Genomic DNA, 19,815 nt, shown 5'->3' with positions numbered 1-19,815 from the left:
GCTGCGAGTAAGTAAATATAAGTCTCGCATAACCAGTTTGGCGTCAGTTTCAAATAAATTACGCGGCTGAGCGCGGCGTTTTCCTTTGTGGGGCTCTCTCGCACCGTGACTTCTCTCAACGGGGTGTGCCTTCGTGAGAAATTCAGGAGAAATCCGTACCGACCACCCATCGCGGCCGTGGCGAGGAAGGCGAATTAAGTCACAATGCGCCCGTAAGATTTGGAAATAGCGAAAGAATGGAACGGGCCGCTATTTTCTCGCCCTCTCGCCCAGGTATATCATCCCTCGCGCGATCGCTTTCATTAAAAAGAAAGTTCCCTCCCTGTATAGATTTGACCCGTGCTACGATCCCGAATATAATCGAAGGCACATATGTGCAACGATCCAATTTCCGCGATGCTGATGGAAATATCATCGAGCTATAAAAGGATTAATCGCATACAAATTACCGTTTTAACGTACCTTTCTTTTATATAACGGTCGAGTAATATGACGATATAAGAAGAATAAAATCTCTGCTATATACATATATCTGTCGTGATATTTAATAATTCCTTATCAATGTGTGTTTCTAGATTTTCACACAAACGATACAATTTTACATCTATTAAATCATTTTCACTTACCGTTGAACACTTCTTATAATCATTCACCTAAATAAAACAACTTTTCAAATGACGCATTTGCGAATGGCTTTCAATGCGTGCAGAATCGTTGACAAAGCGTGCGATTGTCTATGAAAAATCTGCAAACGCACGAAAAGAGAGAAAGAGAGAGAAAACTTTTAATTTATAACTTATTAAAAATTTCTCTTGATCTTACAGTGGACTCCTCGCTCGTTCGATTAACTATCTAAGTCTTTGTCCCCGATTATCGTGTTGTGATTTATGAAGACGTATTGACAACGACACGACGCGTGTACATCGACGAAGAAATCTGTCAATAAACTCGGCAACGGTACATCAATGACCCCCGGAACCTTGCGAAATATTGGCGTGACAAAGTACATGGATATGTACGCGAAAAATTATTCCCGACGATATAAGTTTCAAAATTAATCATAGATTGAAAATATACTCCTCTCTTAATTAAACTATTTTCATGATTTGAAAAAAAAATTGGGGTGTATTAATTGCTCGAAACGTTTATATATTTAAAATAAAATTAGATAATAAAAAGCGGATCGTAAAGCGGAAAAGGGATATTTTTCTATTTTTTTTTTTTTTTTGGTCGAATGTGATCTCGCCTAACGTAAATTACTATCCGTGCATAACGAAAATTGAAATTAAAAGAAAAAGCAACGGATATTGAAGATCGTATATTGCCTGTTTTCGCCCTTCGTGTCCCGAAAAATGCTTTCTTGTTCGAAATTATGTGGCGATAAAGCAACGCCCGCAGAAAAACGGTCGCCGTAAAAGTGACGATAGAAAGGAGGTACGGGATAGTAAATTAAAACAATGGTTCGTTGACGCCTATCATATGGATACGTGGCCACAAAATTAGGTGTCGAATAGCGCGATTAATAATACCGCGTGCGGTGGGAAAATCATCGATGGCAATTCAATAATATCGTCGCTTTCCTTGAAAGCATATGTCTCTCTCTCTCTTTCTCTCCTGCAGTTTTTAAGTGGTCATTTAATTCGATGCGCTGCAGAACGATGTTCTGCACTCTGACATTTAAACATCTACCTGAATTATTATTGATTGTAAACGCTTCATAAAATTATATCACGCGATTATTATTACACAGAGTCTTTTTTTTAGAATTTACCCTGGAAATTATGATAACCGTGGAACAATATAGTATTGGAAGAATATTATAAGAGTTTCTCTGATTAATATTTACCACACAAAAAATATTAATATGTACCTATAATTAGTAAAATTAATCAAACATATTTTATCTTATCTGTGGTAGATATTCATATTTTTTTATTGTGGTAAATATTAGTAAGATTTAAATTTCGTAAAAATTTATGAATGACAAGATATTGTTAAAAATTGATAATTAGCAACAGGAAATTGAGAGCATATTTTTCTATCAAATTCCATAATAATTTTAATTGACAGTAATTATAATTCTAATTATTCATCTTTCTCGAAATTAGTGCATCGATTATAATATACAAAATTTTTAATTTACTATGTACAGTAGTAAAATTAATCGAAAATATTTTATATCTTATCGTGATAGATATTAATATTTTTTATTGTGGTGAATATTAATTAGACAAACTCATAAAATTTTTCCATAAATATCATATTGTCATTGTCCCATGATTATCATGATTTTCAAAGTAAATTCTCTCCGTGCATAATTGAAATTTTTATTTTACATTGCTATTAAGTTTTCAATGTTCAGATGCTAACTACATTAATTTAAACAATGTACTATCATAATTATATGTATATATCATAATTATATAACAAAGAAATTTATCAAAGTTAACTCAGCAATATTCGTTGCTACGAATCGCAAAAATGCCATTCTTTAAAATGTCATCAATCAACAGTTCACACGTAATAATAAAATTCAGATAATGCTTTCACCTACTGTCAGTTCTGCTCATTATCTTTCCAAGAGCAATCATTTTTCGACCTTTTTGATTCATTCATCTAGGTGGTCTTTTACGGTTTAATTTTTTCCCCTATGGGAAATTCATCGAGAGAGAAAGAGAGAATCCGGGAAAGACGCACAATTCACGGTAGCGCATTTCAAATAATTGAAAACGGCCGACAGTCACACTAATTTCGTGCCGAAGAGAAGAGAAGGCGATTAAGGAGCGCTCTAAGATTGGCCATTTCCATTGTCATTTGTGGAAGTAGGAAGTTCATTATACGACCGAACTCGCCGACGATATTCCACCGACACGCTCACAATACCCGAGTGGAGAATTTACCGAATGGCATCGCGCGCGATGGCTTTCTTCCGCGGGAAAAGGAAGAATGGAGGGACGGAAACGAGACGCGCTCTGTGAAAGACATTTTCCCGCCAAGTCATCCCAATCACGAGCAATGCCGCCAATCGTGCATCGTGATCGTGCACGAATCGAATCGCCGCTGCGTGAAAATTAAACAATCTCACCAGTCGTCTAGGCTGCGATTGCTGAACGATTAAAATTGCGCGCGAGATACTTCGAAAAAGAATTACAAGTATTTAAAAAAATTAAAATATATTTTCCAATTTATTTTTTATATCGAGGCGTTATTTTTTTATGTAGATAATATAAAATTGATCTGTAATCTGATGATTAAACGGAAAAAAATTAACCATTATAGCTAAATTTTAGCTGTCCCTTATTACAACTTGAAATTTAGTTATCATATCTAAATTTTAGCTATGTAACTAATACTTTTTAGCTATAGTTTAACAAAGAATTTTATAGCTAAAAAATATTAGCCATCATAGCTAAAATTTAGACACGAAAATTAAATTTCATGTGTAATATAAACAGCTAAAATTTAGCTATAGTGGCTAGTTTTTTCCATGTAACGTAATATCCCAAATAGGTATAAAATAAATTTAAATTACGTAAAAGTCTGAATTATAAATGGCACAAAATATTGTAAAAATAAATTGATGATTAGCAACAGGAAATTAAAAGCATATTTTTCTATCAAATTCAATGATAATTTTAATTAACAATATATATAATTCTAATTATTTATCTTTCTCGAAATTTTATTGCATCAATTATAACATAAAAAAATAGATTCGATCATGGTTTATCTAAACGAGATTAATGAAATCGATCCTCAGATCTCTCTTATAAGAAACGCAGGTAAAAAAGCGGAAGGCTTGACAGATCCGATAGAACTTATACTTCCTCTATCATTTAATAACTGTAAAATTAATCTATATATATAAATGAAACGATCGAGAGAAGAGACGGTCAAAGGCTGACACTTAAGATCTTAATATTCAATAATCGACAAATAATAATTAGACACCTGTTACTTAAATAACATATGGGTCGACCTATTTTCTTTTTTTTTTGTTACCCCCTTTTTCTAATATCTTCATCAAAATATTATAAGCTTCCTTTCCGTTCTCGCGTGACTCCTCCCACGCTTCTTCCTTTTCTCGTGCGAAGATCCGGTAAGAATTTTAACGTGTTCCCACAACCCACAATTTACTAGGATATAATTTTTTGTTTGATGCTTTGACATCTGGAGATTTTGTAAAATTGTTGTCGTTAATAAAAGCTTAAAACAGTTAACTTAATAAATAACGAAATTAAATAAGTTTATATGAGTTATACTTTATAATTAGATCAAATTATATATCTAGTGAATAAATTTATGCATATTTGTATTGCAGGACAGATTGTGTTCTCATCGTTTTGGCGCATTATTTTCACGATAAAACGCAGAAAAAAGTAAAAGTAGAAGACAAGAAACGCGCACGTGTGGATATTTTTTTATCCAACCTCCTTTTAAATCATAGACTCTATATACTCGAGGAAGACATAAGGCGTCATCAGCGGGAATGGGCAGAGCATAAAATCTGAATAACATAAAAGTATACATAGCATGTATACATAGAGACGAGTCGCCGGCGCTTCTCGCTTGAATTCGCCTGTAAAAATTACCGCGAGATATACGACGCCGTTACCGGGATTGGAACTAATTACCACCCAGAAGTCGACATCCGCGCATGATAATAGTGAATCAGCTGCGTTGGCTGACCTCCTATCGGCGACCGCAGAACTCGACCTCGGCGTCGACCTCGCCGATTTATTCGCTTGTAACGAGATAAAAAGAGAGGAAATGCGGCGCAGGATCTTATGAGCGAAAGGAAGAAGAGAGGAAGAGGCTGGACAGACATATACTCTCGTACGCGGCTCAAGGCAATATTCATAGTCAATGCCGTTCGTCTACCCCTCATCATCATCGTCGTCGTCGTCGTCGTCATCTTCGTAGTCGTCGTCGTCGTCGTCATTGTCGTCATTATTTATAGACGACAACGCGACGCTTCTCGCGATGTCCGATCGCGAAGCCATCGGCAGATGCGTCACTCATTCCGCCTCATCGATTATCCGCAAATCGAATCTCGCCTCTTTTCCTGTCGTCTTTATCTCTCTCTCTTCCTATCTTCCTCTTTCTTTCAGGCAAAGGAACGCACGATGGATCGACGATTAGGGATAATCGCGCGTGCCATTCGATTTGTTCGAACGCGCGCCACGAGTGCTGTGAATTCGCGCGATACCAATCACGTATTTATCGTTGAATAAAACCGAAGATGGGTCTCTCTTTCTCTCTCTCTTTCTCCTCAATTATAGATGCATCGTGTATGCGCTGAATGAATACGTGCAGCTTTCAAATATACGGAGTATTTCATAGAAAAGCTGAGTTCCCTCTTTCAATTATGTTTATTATACATTATATTTTCAATTAATGAGGCAAATCTGTAAATAGAAAATCAATTTAAAGCAAAAGTATGTTTATATTAAAATTGTTATATTTGTGACAATTGCGTAATCGGCTTAAGATACTCCGTATAAATGATAGCTTGCTAAAGAAAAATGTGACTCACCGGTTCCGTAGAGGGGCTCTCTGTAAAGAAAAATATAAAATTACATTAATCATTAGCTTAATTAATTTCTTTTAGATTAATAATTTGTAACACATCCAATTTATTACAATTTGTATATTGTAGCTGCAAATTTACGCTCTTGATATATAAATACAAAATTTTATTTTCTTTATTATTATATATTTTATTTTATTAAATTATTATTATATTATTTTTATTATTAAATTAGTATATTATTTCTCTATTTCGTTACTATATTTCGCAGTATTTTATGTTAAAAATCACATGAAAAGTTATTTGATTACTATTTTGTTCTTATTAACACATTATTACTCTACTTCATTAATAAATTATTTCGCAATATTTCATGTTAAAAATAATTGCATCAAAAAATTTAACTAAACATAGAAAGAAAAAATATTTTTTTTAATTGTTTAACATTACAATATTGCTATTAAGATAATAATAAATAAATATTCTTACCGTTCAATGTGTTACCCCGTGCCTGATGACGTCTTAGTCGCTCCAGGGTCCTCGCATTCATCCAGTCGTGCGTCGTTTCACTCTCTTTAATATTACAATATTATTATTAAAACAATGATAAATCATACGTATTAAGACGATAATAAATAAATCATTCTTACCGTGTTCAATATATTATATCTCGTTTCTGTTGGTCTCCTGGTCGCTCCAGGTTCCTCGCATTCCACTCCCTTTAATATTACAATATTATTATTAAGGTAATGATAAAAAATAATACTAAAATAAAAATAAATAAATATATTTTCTCACCGCTCGATGTATGGTCCCGTGCCCGATGGCCTCCTAGCCGCTCCAGGGTCCTCGCATGCACTCCCGGAAATGCGCTCGCGACCTGACTCGACACTCCCGAAGATGCGACCGCGACTTCATTCGACACTCCCGGAGATGCGCCCGTAACTTAATTCGACACTCCCGGATAGATACGCTCGTAACTTAATTCGACACTCCCGGATAATTGCGTCCGCGACTCGACTCGACACTCCCGGAGGCTCGATCCCGCGCAAATGTGCAACCGACGCGAAGACAACTTCATACCGACGCCTAAGTCAACTTCATACCGATGCTAAGAAAAGTGACGCGAAGACAACTTCGTACCGAATACTGCCGTTTATTTTTCACGACGCATCGCTCATTTATCTAAGTTAATTTCCGTCACGTACCTTGATTAATTCGATGTGTCTCGCTTCGCTGTTCTCGATCGCGCATACGGCACTTTGCAAACAAACGATTGATGCGAAAAATTGATGAAAAATCTCAGCGGAGTACGACGCGACGTCCGTCCGCGACACCTTCCGATTTTGGAGTAATTAGAAGCATTAGTGCCAACTCTGTCAAATGAAAAACGGCGGCAATTTTGCAAGCGTACCAAATCACTTCGCAATGCAAGTCTGCAACGTAAGATGGCGCTTTGAGTATTTAATTGTTAGAAATGCACTACAAACAATAATTTAATCTAACACGAAAAACTGCGCGCCGTCGACTCGCACTGATTAATTAATGCTCAGTCTATAAAATTTATGGCACGCATCTCGATTAATTCGGCATTTGCAATAAATATAATTATACGTAAAAGACGACTTCGCACCGATGCTGTACTTTATTCGTTTATGTCGCGACATATTCTTCAGTTATTTTAATTAATTTTATCAGTACGTATACTAATCACTAACTCACAATAATCATTCGAAGGATGTCATATAAGACGACTTCGTGCCAGCATTATATTTTTATTTATATTACAATATACCGTTTATTTATAAATTAAATTTATCGTCACGTATCCCAATTAATTCGACAACCACCAAATGCAGTTTATGGTTTAATTTGGCACTCGCATCATTTATCAATTATAAATTTAATTTATAATTTATTGTTTAATTTATTGTTAAAATTTATTGTTTATATTTATTGTTAAACTCTTAATTTATAAATTAATTTTATCATATTAATCAATTAAAATTAAATGATGCGAGTGCCAAATTAAACCATAAACTGCATTTGGAGGTTGTCGAATTAATTGGGATACGTGACGATAAATTAGCTTGATCGTTAATTAACTCGGCCAGTGCAAATCGGCGGTACTCGCGATTTTTCGCCTTAAATATCGCGATAATTTTAGTAAATTATTCTGCACAGTGCATTTCTAAATAATTTGTTAGTTCGTGATTTAAGCGCCAAAATTCGCATCTACTGTCACAAGGTTGGCATCGCAGCGACGCGATTTAGTACACATGTAAAATTGCCATCATATTTTCAGTCTGACAGTTGGCAGCATTGAAGTCATAATCGCGAAAAGTATCCCGGACGGGTGTCGTACTCCGCTGATTTTTTAATTCGTTTTTCGCGTCGATAATTCGTGTGCGCAATCGAGAATGTGACATAAATGTGTTTCGACTCTTCAATCGCGATTTAATAAGTAATTTAGAAATTCACGAAGCAGAATAATTTCATCGCGCGCGATCCATCGCGAAGAATCGCCGACTGATTATTTGATTAATCGGGTCAATTAATTAACGAGCGACTAATTTATCGTCACGTACTCCGATTAATTCGACATACATTTATTCGTGGTTATTTAATTCGACATTCGCTACAATATCGCTTGATGCCGTAAAAAAAAAAAAATATGGACGACGCGAAGTTAACTTCGTTTCGACGTCACGTGACATTTGGACGCCGAGACAACTTCATATCGACGCGAAGCTACGAGATATCCGGACGATGCGAAGGTAACTCAGTTTGACGTCACGTGTAAACGATTTCGAGGTGACGACGAGACAACTTCATATCGAAGCCACATAAAATTATTCGGACGCGACGCGAGTGCAACTTCGTTCCGACTCGATATAAAAATTGTGAGTGTGCACTATATATTAATATTATTTGACGTTACTTTAATATATAATATTACATAAATGTGCCTTAAAGAAGCGAACGCGAAGGCGTGAATTATTTCCGCACCGATATATTTTTCGCGACACTTCGCTTCCTCGTCTCACTATATCACATAATCTGTCAATTGATCTAATACATTTGACGTTTTATCACGCGATATATTCCGAACAAATGCGAAACATGTGAAAAATAAGTGGTGCACGCGAAAATTCGACGCAAGAATTCTTACACGACAATCGATCATCTTCCTAACCTCGCTAAACCTTCGAGCCGGCGAATAACTTTACCCGCACATTTTCGACGATTTAATGAAATAAGTATTGAGCGAGCATCGAAATATCGAGGTATGTATAACAAGACCTCAGAAAAGGTAGAAAGAAATATATAAACGCGAGATTAGAGCACGGAAATATATGGACGTATAATCTTCCGCGACACAGCTCTCTTGTAAATAATCGGTAAAATCGGTTCGCCACCACTTTAGTACGCACACTCATACACGTGTATTGCTCCAGACTCCAGACAGTGACAGTTGACAGTTCGTCGCAGGTCGCTGTTCGCGTTCGGACATGTCCGGGAGTGTCGGAGTGAACAGTGATTATTATAATTGTATTAATTCTCAGTGCCGTATTTCTGTGTCTGTGTGGAGATATAACCTAGTGAAAGTGCAAAAATGGATGGATAAAGCGGATTCAACGACGATTCAAGGAGATAGATGGATGGATATTCAATGATGCCATTAAAGGAGACGGAATGGATGCAGCGACACCATTAAAGAGGATGAAACAGTAACGCCGATCGGTGAGTGCATTTTTCGATGTTTTATTCGACATAGCGTGACTGATCTGTGCAATTCACGTATCAAATTATTGTGTATAAAATTATGAAAATTAGTAACGCGATAAGTATTCTCTCTCTTCTTTGACAAATATATGTGACGAAATCAAGAGAATTTCCTCTGCAAGTTTTTTTTTGTAGAAAATATAAAGTTCAATATATAACGATATTTTACGAAATATTTTAATAAGATTATGTGATCGATTGTGATTTTATCGCAGTATTGCGAGAATTTATTTTATAAGTGTGTACACAAAAATGTGTACACATATATTATTTTTTCACAATAATCTACTTGACAGTAAAATATATACGGAATAATCCGGATTACATTCATTAAAATTAGAAACGATAAAAACGTATTAAATACACACATATTCTTTTATTCTAATATATTTATTTAAAATTTATTTTTATTAGCGAAAAAAGAAATTAATAACGAATACGTTATATATCATAAAATAGAAAGCTTTCACGTTTGTTAAAGATGTGAATATAGAAGGGATCAAAAATAAAACAATATTAAATATCTTGCAGTGCTAAGTTTTATTCTTTTCAAATCATTGAGGGGTTCTCAGTTGTGTGCGAAATATTCTAATAAGGCATGTCGAAGTGTCAAGTGAAATCTAAATCAGCTTCATCTATCTTCCAATGGTTGATTTCAATATCCATATAAGACCTATGAAATAAATACAAAGTTAATCTCTAACTACATATTTTTAATAACAATATTCTCTTAAATATTAATATATGTTCAATTAACAAAATAGTAATTTAATTGAAAGGTTAAATAGTAATTTAATTAAGCTAACAAATTTTTTTCAGTGTGCTTTAATACGTATAGTCAATTGTTAGTCATATTCGGATTATATTTTACACACACATGCGAGCATATATGAAAATATATTGTAATGTGATTATGATACATCTGCTTATGATATATATTTTATAATTATAATAAATAAAATTCTCACATGAATATATATGATCATCTAAAGTAGATTTATTTTATTAAATTTTAGTTATCAAATTTCATTGTGAGACTTATATGTAAGTACTACATATGAATATTATGAATTTTACATAATACAAACTACCAAATATTTCAAACGATTATTATTCATGTTCATTCACAATTATTATTAATGTTTATGTAATATTACGTTACCTTTAATTAATTCCAAAAAATATGAAGATATGAAAAATTATTTTTTTTTATTTCAACATTTTTTCTGAGTCTTATTAGTTATACTACAATATTTATTTATTATTATTTCAATTTTGATGATTACTATTACCTTACATTTTAATTGTTATTACAAAGCAATTTTTTTGATACAACGAGAGATCTAAAATCTTGTGAAGAAAATTCGAAAATATCTAGTCTTACAAATAACATGAATAACAAATTTGCAATTAAAACAATTTATATTTAATAACATTTGTTAATACATAATATTGTTCCTATTCGCATAAATTTTATTGCAAATCTTTAGAAATCTATTAAAATATCACGTAAAAATAATATTTTGATAAATAAAAGGTCTATCAATTCAAATTTATTAAATTAGTTAAGCTAAAATTGATCATCACATTTGAAACAAAATTACAAGCAATTTTATGCTAACTTACATATATTCGGATTTATATACTAAATCATAAATCGAGAATCGATATTCTATTCTATAATTTCCGAATACGTAATTAATTAATTTATTATTAAGATTATGAAAAATCTCATAATATCTGATCGCGAAATCATATTTTTTCACGACACGGCCTTTACAGTAATTAAAGGAAGGGTGTAAATATAATCTGTTGATAATAATCAATGCACCGCACGTAAAAAAGAACGGATAAAACTGTAAAACGAATTCAACGATATGATTAAAGGCGATGTAACGGGATAGTAGGCGGACAATAATGACATCGTTCGGTGTATACATTTTTTATGTTTTTATTCATTTATATATAGTGATTACGCGTGTGCATCGCAATATAAATTATATGTATAAAATCATTAAAATTAATACGCTATAAGTAAATCCTCTTTTTTCTCCGCAAAATAAATGATATCTCTCATTAGCTGCAAAATTTTTCTGTCGAAAATCTAGAAGTGTAATGTACCGATATACTAAGTGCATCGATAAGATTATGCAAATCGTAATTTTTGGCGTTCGTGGCACTTTGAGAATTCATTTCAAGATTATGCAAATATGTATGTATACGCATACTATTTTTTCGCAATATTGACAGTCTATTCGACAGAAATTATATATAGATACAAATATACTCTTTATTCTAAAATATTTAAAATGTATTTTTATTAACGAAAAAAAGAAAAATTTAATAAAATTTTATAACGAAATGTAATGAATACGTTAATTATGTAATGAATATGTTATATATGTATATGTATGTATACAAAACAAAATAAAGAAGTTTTCGCGAATAGTTATGATTTTATTAAAGTTGCAAATATAGATAGGGTCAAATAAAATAATAATTATCTTGCAATGTTAAGTTTTATTCTTCTAAAATCATCGGAGTTATCTCATTTGTGCAAAGTAATCTTATATAACGTGTTAATTAGTATACGTGTCAAAGTGCCATGTGAATCACCTTTATCTGCCTTACAATCGTCAGCTTCAATATCCCATATAGGATCTATGAAATAAAATAAAATTAATAAATTTAATCGTGAGACTATAGTATTTGAATATAAGATATAAATACAATCAATTTTTTACATAATATAGACTGTCGAATATTTTGAACGATTAATTATTATTTATGAAGTAAAAATGTAATAAAAAATTATTTAATTTTCTTATAATTAATTTTTGAATAATTGTTGAAATAAACGCATAAGCTTCAAAAATGAAAAATATATACATATAATAAATAAACTGAGCGAATAGTTAAATCGATTTCATATTCACAATACATTGCATCTAAAAAAACATTTATCTAAAGTCTAAAGAGTACAAACATTCAACGATGATCCTTGATGTGATTCTACGATGAATCTCCGCCTGTTGGTTCTGGTGGTGATGGTGGTGATGGATGTTGTCCATGTCCTGGTGGACCCTCTGCCGATCGTCGCACTAAACCACTTGCATGACCCTTAACGTGATCGGCTACATTGACAAATCCCTTTACTGGTCCTCGCGCCGCCTTTAAATAAATATTTTATACTATCCGATAAAAATGTGAAACAAATAATTTGCAATTATTTTCCTTTACATGTTTCTTATGTTGCCGAGTAGAAGAAAATTTCATTGAAATAAAGCATATGTTAATACATATGTTATAAACCATTCAATCATGCATCTTACTCACATCTTGGAAGTCATGGGCCAGTGAATCAGCGATCTGACAAAGCAATGAAATTCTTCATTTTTTGAATATAATCTTAGAATCTAATTGATATTATATATTTTGTTCTGAGATTGTAAATAAGCTAATTTCTTACCACCAGCGTCGCGCAAAGTAAAGTAACGAGGAATAACTTCATCATCATGATGCTTAGCTTGATGTATTATCCACAAACTAGATAGTAGAAGCGTTCTTCGCTTTTATATAAATCTCGTAATCGTCTAAACGCAACGTGTTTACGTGTTCAAATGCGAAAACAGCCCATGATTGACAGGAAGTATAACGCGATTTCGATTGTTATCGCACTTTTTGCGTAATTCGCGACAGGATTTAATGTATAAGGCTTGCCAAATAAGCAGCAGCAATTATATCGCCTCGTCTCTGTGACGACTTGCATACTATTTTTTTGTGATTACTAGATCTTATCCCTGCAATTTGACACTAGATGTAATTAACATTTTTTTAACGTTAATCTTTATTTACCGTTTTTTTACCGTTATTATCTATTGGAAATACGGTTTAAATTATTAAACATTAGTTCTTTTGAAATATTTATATTATTATGCTACCTTTAATTAATTTCAATAAATATTTAGATATGAATTATGTAGAAACAAAAATTATTTTTTTTAATTGGAGTATTTTTCACAAATCTTGTAAATCATATATTGCAATTTTTATTTCTTAGTATTTTGACTTTATAATATCTTATATTTTAATTATCGTTACGTATATCGTAAAGCAATTTTGTGCCACGACGAGAAATTCGAAGTCTTGTAAACAAAATTTCAATATAACTAGACCTACAAAGAACAATATAAATGAAAAATTTTAATAAATGAGTATAAATTTGTCAAATTTGCAAAAAATTTACAAACAATTTTCCCACAACGTATGCTAATCTAATTTACGTGTGTTTGTTACATGCAAAAATAATATAATAATAAATATCTTGCGGTGCTAAATTTTATTCTTTTAAAATTATCAGGATTCTCAATTGTAAAAAGTAATATAAGACGCGTCAAAGTGCCGAAATCTAAATCACAAAATTTATCTATTTTATGGTAGCTGCTCTATCCATATAATCAATTAAATAAATACGAAATTAGTTTCTAACTATTTTCAATAACAATTCTTTTAAATGTTAAACCTGTTTTAGATGATATATCTATTTGCCACATCATATATTTATTAGCATTATGTTCTGTTTTCTATTCATATACGTACATGCACGTGTGTGTGTGAAAATATAATATTTGTGATTACTTAATTCTAAGATATCAAATATGGTATATGTAATTATATGTAAATAAATAGATTTCTCTCATAAGTCATATATAATTATATGTAATTTAGAATGGACTTAATTGTGTAAACTTCCTTTATCAAATTGAATTGTAAGTATCTCAAATACCAGGGTATTATATATATATATATATATATATATATATATATATATAATATAACATCAATTTTATATTATATAAACTGCCAAATATTTCAAACGATCGATTACTTTTCATAAAATTTATTATTTATGAAATAAAAATGTACTATATAATTTTATTATTATTAATTAATTTTTAAAAAATTATTGAGATAAACGTATTAAGCTTCTTAAATAAAAATTATATACATATAATAAACTATGCTGGGCGACTCATAATTCACAACTGGATTGCATTTAAAAAACAATTAACGAACACAATCTATTCATTCTATACAATGATTTTTGTGATCTAATTTGACTAGTTTTCGTTCGTTTTTTCTTTTCCTCCTACAATAAATCCAAATTGAAATGCTGCAGATGCATTCATTCCCATTCCAAATCCTGCATTTTCTTCTTCCTGTGCCGACCGTCGCACTAAATTATTTCCACGATCATTACTTATAAAGTGAGCCATATTGAGAAATTGGTTTGATTGCCTTGGTGCCTTTAAATAAATATTATTTTATAATATATCCGATACCTTTAAATAAATCTAATTTTATATTAAAATATGAAGGAAATTTTTATGCTTTTTTTGTCGAATAGAAGCAAATTTTAGAGAAATAAAGCATAATTTTGTACATATATGTATATAAGTATATATATGCATAATATAAGTCATGCAATACTTACATTTACATTTTGGAAGTCCTGGACTTGTTTATCGGCAAACTGGAGAGAGACGAGGGCAATTAAATTTATTTATTTTGCGGATACAATCTTTTTAGGATTCAATTGATATTAAAATATAAAAAATAATACCAATTATTTTCTAATATTAAAAACTACTTTATAAATAATCAGTATTATCTAACGTATAGAAAGTATATATGTGTGTATTAAATGTTTCGTATATGTTTCAAAAAAAATTATTTGAAATAAACTATTTTTGAGGAATACATTACAATGTTTTTTAGATAATATACGTGTTTAAAAATTTTTTATATATGCAGGCTTTTTCTATCATTATAATAATTTAAAACATTTTAATTTGAATATTTGATTTTTCATATTTGTATCAACACAACACATAATGTGCACGTTACTTTGTTCTGAGATTGTAAATGAATTATTATTGCGAATTTCTTACCACCAACATCGCGCAAAGTAAAGTAATGAGGAATATCTTAATCATGATGCTTAGCTTGATGCACTATTCGTATATACTGACTAATACTCGGCAGAAGCGTTCTTCGCTTTTATATAAAACTCCTGATTATCTGCAACGCATTTGCGTGTCAAGATGCGAAAAAATAGCAATCATTAATAAAAAAATAACATGATTTTTATTGTTACAACACTTTTTGCGCAATTCATGACAGAGTTTTATGTATAAAGCTCGTAATGAACAGCAGTGTAATTATAGCTTCTGACGATCTGCACATCTATTTTTTTTTACAGTTGTTAGATTATATTCTATTTTTTATCCTCTTATCTTATTGTTAGCTTATCGTAATTTATCTTAACATTTACGATACTATATACAACTCGCTTTTGCAATGTCCTTTATTGTTTTCCGGGAAATACATTTATATATAGTTTGATATTTAATTATATTCAAGTATGTAATACATGCTACATTTAATTAATTCCGAAAAATATTTAGATATCATAAAGAATCAAAAACTTTTTGTTAATTTGAGCATCTTTTACAAATCTTATCAGTCTTATGTTGCAATTTTTATTTCTTTTTATCTTGACTTTAATGACATCTTACGTATTAATTATCCTTACAAAGTAATTTGGTGACACAACGCAAAATCTTGTAAAATTCTAACAAATTTTGACACAAACAATAAAAACAATAACAAAAAGAAACAAATTTTTAATAACAATATATTATCATGTATCGCATATTACATGATTCTTTTATCCACATTATTGCAATCTTTGGAGATCTTTTAAAATCATTACACAAATCATTAAAAATAATATATTAATCAAGAACTTATCGCGGTAAGAGAATGTATTAATAATCTCTCTTCTCTTCCGCACGAAATTAGTGTGACTGTCGGCCGTTTTCAATTATTTGAAATGTGCTACCGTGAATTGTGCATCTTTCCCGGATTCTCTCTCTCTCTCTCGATGAATTTCCCATAGGGGAAAAAATTAAACCGTAAAAGACCACCTAGATGAATGAATGAAAAAGGTCGAAAAATGATTGCTCTTGGAAAGATAATGAGCAGAACTGACAGTAGGTGAAAGCATTATGTGAATTTTATTACGTGTGAACTGTTGATGGTGGTATTTAGCAACGAATATTGCTGAGTTATATTTGATAAATTTCTTTGTCATATAATTATGACATATACATATAATTATGATAGCATATGTTTAAATTGATGCAGTTAGCATCTGAACATTGAAAACTTAATAGCAATGTTAAAATAAAAATTTCAATTATGCACGGAGAGAATTTACTTTGAAAATCATAATAATCTTGATACAATATCGGACAATATTAATAAATAAATGTAAAAATGGACGGAGGAAACAGATTTACTCACGTGATTAAAGACGATGGAATGGATTTAACGACGCGATTAAAGAGAAACAGAAAGAGAACGAGGATAATAATAACAATTATTTGAGATATGTACATTTTTTTATTTAATTTATTTGTTTTGTAACTAATGCGTGCAATCATAAAATTAAATAAAATTATGTATAAAATTATTTATTTAAAAGTAGTATAACTCGGTAAGCTTTTTCTTCTCTGACAAATATATGTGACGTTCTCGTTTTCTTACTAGATTTTTTGTCGAAAATGTAAAAGTTCAATACAACGATATATTTTATCAAGCATTTTGATAAGGTTACACGATTGATTGTGCAAATCGTAATTTTTGTCGTTCGCGGCACTTTGAGAATTTATTTCAAGTGTATATAAAAATGTATACATATACTATTATTCTTTCGCAATATTGAATCTATTCGACAGTAAAATATACAAGATAATCATCCGGATTACATGCACTAAAATTAATAGAAACGTTAGAAACATGTTAAATACACACATACATACTTTTTATTCTAATTATATTTAAAATTCATTTTTATTAGAGAAAGGAAAAATTGAATAACAAAATGAATACGTTATATATGTATGTATATATTAAAATTCAAGAGCTTTCGTGAATTATTTTGGTTTCGTTAAAGTTTTGTGAGTATGGATGGGATCAAATAAAAGAACATTAAATAACTTGCAGCGCTCTAAGTTTTATTCTTCTGAAATTTCTCTAACAATAAGTTTTATTCTTCTAAAGTCATCGGGATTCTCAGTTGTGCGAAGTAGACTAATAAGATGTGCTAAGATCAAAGTGCCAAGTGAAATCTAAATCATCTTTGTCTATCTTACAATGGTTGACTTCAATATCCATATAAGACCTACGAAATAAATATAAAATTGAACTGTAACGCTATTCAATAATAACAGCATTAATGTTAAATCTACTTTAGACGATAGATATAGACGCATAGTATAATATTTATTATATATTCTACACACAAACACACATACACACACACGTATGAGTTTGCGTATGTATTTGTACGTGCACTGAAAAAATAACTAAATTAATACATATTTAGTTCAATACTGCCAAATAAAATATTTATTTGTTTTGAAAAGGATTTTCTTGTATCAAATAAATATTTTTCATATCAAATCAATATTATTAGTTTCAAATAAATGATTCATTTGGCAGTATTGAAATAAATACTTATTCGAATGAAATAAATTTTTTTCAGTGTGTGTTATCATTACTTAACTTGATTTTCTAAGATATCACATGGGTATGATACATATATATAAATATTATATAATTGACTTTGAAAATCTTGTTCAAAAAACATTTAACTAAATTATTTATTCCATGATTAACCTTATGATTCTATCTTCTTCCGAATCTTTATCCTCGACCTTGGCCTTCGAGTTGTCCTCCCATTCCACCTCCGGCTTGTCCTCCGGCTGAAAATCCACCTCCGGCTGAAAATCCACCTCCCAATCCACCTTCCATTCCACCTTCCATTCCACCTCCCATTCCACCTCCTCCCATTCCTCCCTGTGCCGATCGTCGCACTATACTACTATGATCGGCCTGAAAAATGCATTCATCTAAGAAATTTATTTGATTTTTGTCACGCCTTTAAATAAATATTATTTTGTAATATATCCTATAAAAATGTGATGCAAATCATTTATATTTGTTTTTAATATTCCAAATTTTGTTGAACAGAAGATAATTTTATTGAAATAAAGCATAACTTTTCGTATATTAGATATATATAATCATGCTATCTTACTTACATCTGCCAAGTTCTGGGCTGGCAAATTGGCCAACTGAAAAAGCAGTTAAATTTTTTTATTTTGTGAATATGATTTTATTACAAAATCTAATTAATATTAAAATATAAAAAATACTAATTATTCTTTTATATTGAAAAACTGTGAATAATTTGATATTATTCAACGTACAGTGAATATGTGTGTATATCAAACGTTTTTAATGTTTCAAAAAATTATTTCGGAAAAATAAAAATATTTTGAGAAAGCCTATTTTTAGATAATTATAGATCATTATATAGAAAATTATTTAAACATCTATATATTCTTTCGATAATATACATATATATACAAGCCATAAAAATTTACTCTTATATAATGTGTATTTTCTTCTTACTATTATAGCAAGTTATTAATTCTTATAAAATATATATAAAAATTCTACTTTTTATATTTAATTTATTATGTTTATATCAATATAATACGCATAATATTTGCACGTAACTTTGTTCTGAAATTCTAAATAAGCTATCGCAGATTTCTTACCACCAATGTCGCGCAAAGTAAAGTAATGAGGAATAGTTTAATCATCTTGCTTAGCTTGATGCACACTGGTCAGTAGAAACGTTCTTCACTTTTATATAGATCTCATAATCAGCGATGTATTTGCATGTTCATATGCGGAAAAAAAAACAGAAAACCCATCATCGAGGAAGTAACACTGTTTCGATTATTATCGCACTTTGTGCGCAACTTGTGCAACAGGATTTAATGCATAAACCTCGTCAAATGAGCGACGGTGTAATTATAATGTCTGTGACGATTTGCACATTTTTAGCTATCTGTAGATCTCATCGTTTGCAATTCGACATTGCTTTCCATCGTTAGTCGTTTCTTGTTTACCGGATATGCATCTATGATTTAATACATACCTGTTGAAAAGTTTGTGTATTTTTGCACGCTGTGTTGAAAATCTGTGTTCTGTCAAGAAATATTTAGATTGAAAAGTTAAAGCTATTTTTTTTACTTGAACATTTTTTACAAGCTTCGTCAGTCGTTATATTGCAATTTTTATTTGTTATTATTTCTGACTTTGATTACGTTTTAATTGTCGTTACAACCAAGCAATTGTGTGACATGTCAAGAGATTCAAAGTCTTGTAAACAAAATTTCAACATAATTAGTCTTATGACGCAAGCAATATAAACGACAAAAATGTAACAAATAAGAGAAATTTAAACTAACACTTGATATTTAATAATAATAACGTTTAACGTTATTAATACACAACATTGTCTTCTCCCTCCCCATCTGTATAAATTTTATTGCAATTTTTGGAGATTTATGAAAACA

General features: G+C 30.8%; 1 protein-coding gene and 3 long non-coding RNA genes across 4 annotated transcripts in view; all 4 read right to left on the bottom strand.

Annotated features, from left to right (window-relative positions):
- The window catches only part of LOC146724969 (uncharacterized), a 154,975-nt gene extending 148,735 nt beyond the window's left edge, over positions 1–6,240 (bottom strand). Inside the window, exons 1-3 of the long non-coding RNA XR_014925777.1 lie at positions 6,181–6,240; positions 6,020–6,103; positions 5,537–5,556 (exon numbers count right to left, since the gene is read on the bottom strand). This is a non-coding gene — a long non-coding RNA (uncharacterized LOC146724969). The remainder of the gene's footprint in view (positions 1–5,536; positions 5,557–6,019; positions 6,104–6,180) is intronic.
- A 5,576-nt stretch (positions 6,241–11,816) lies between these two features.
- LOC114936901 (uncharacterized) lies at positions 11,817–12,920 on the bottom strand. Its single transcript, XR_003820794.2, has 4 exons — positions 12,786–12,920; positions 12,653–12,685; positions 12,303–12,487; positions 11,817–11,977 (listed from the first exon to the last, which is right to left on the bottom strand). It is a non-coding gene; the product is annotated as an uncharacterized LOC114936901 (long non-coding RNA).
- Positions 12,921–14,200: 1,280 nt separating this feature from the next.
- On the bottom strand, positions 14,201–15,334 carry LOC114936930 (uncharacterized). Its single transcript, XR_003820797.2, has 3 exons — positions 15,268–15,334; positions 14,811–14,849; positions 14,201–14,622 (listed from the first exon to the last, which is right to left on the bottom strand). It is a non-coding gene; the product is annotated as an uncharacterized LOC114936930 (long non-coding RNA).
- Positions 15,335–17,376: 2,042 nt separating this feature from the next.
- On the bottom strand, positions 17,377–19,094 carry LOC114936900 (uncharacterized). Its single transcript, XM_029310250.2, has 4 exons — positions 19,009–19,094; positions 18,487–18,519; positions 18,062–18,277; positions 17,377–17,564 (listed from the first exon to the last, which is right to left on the bottom strand). The coding sequence occupies exons 1-3, from the start codon at positions 19,051–19,053 to the stop codon at positions 18,089–18,091; spliced, it is 267 nt and encodes an 88-aa protein (XP_029166083.1). The 5' UTR covers positions 19,054–19,094; the 3' UTR covers positions 17,377–17,564; positions 18,062–18,088.
- Between the last annotated feature and the right edge of the window lie 721 nt (positions 19,095–19,815).

Source organism: Nylanderia fulva, unplaced genomic scaffold (assembly GCF_048542155.1).
Source record: "Nylanderia fulva isolate GAGA-0341 unplaced genomic scaffold, ASM4854215v1 Scaffold11, whole genome shotgun sequence".
NCBI lineage: Eukaryota > Metazoa > Arthropoda > Insecta > Hymenoptera > Formicidae > Nylanderia > Nylanderia fulva.
The sequence above is the reverse complement of the archived record's forward strand: the minus strand, read 5'-3'. Positions and strand labels throughout refer to the sequence as shown.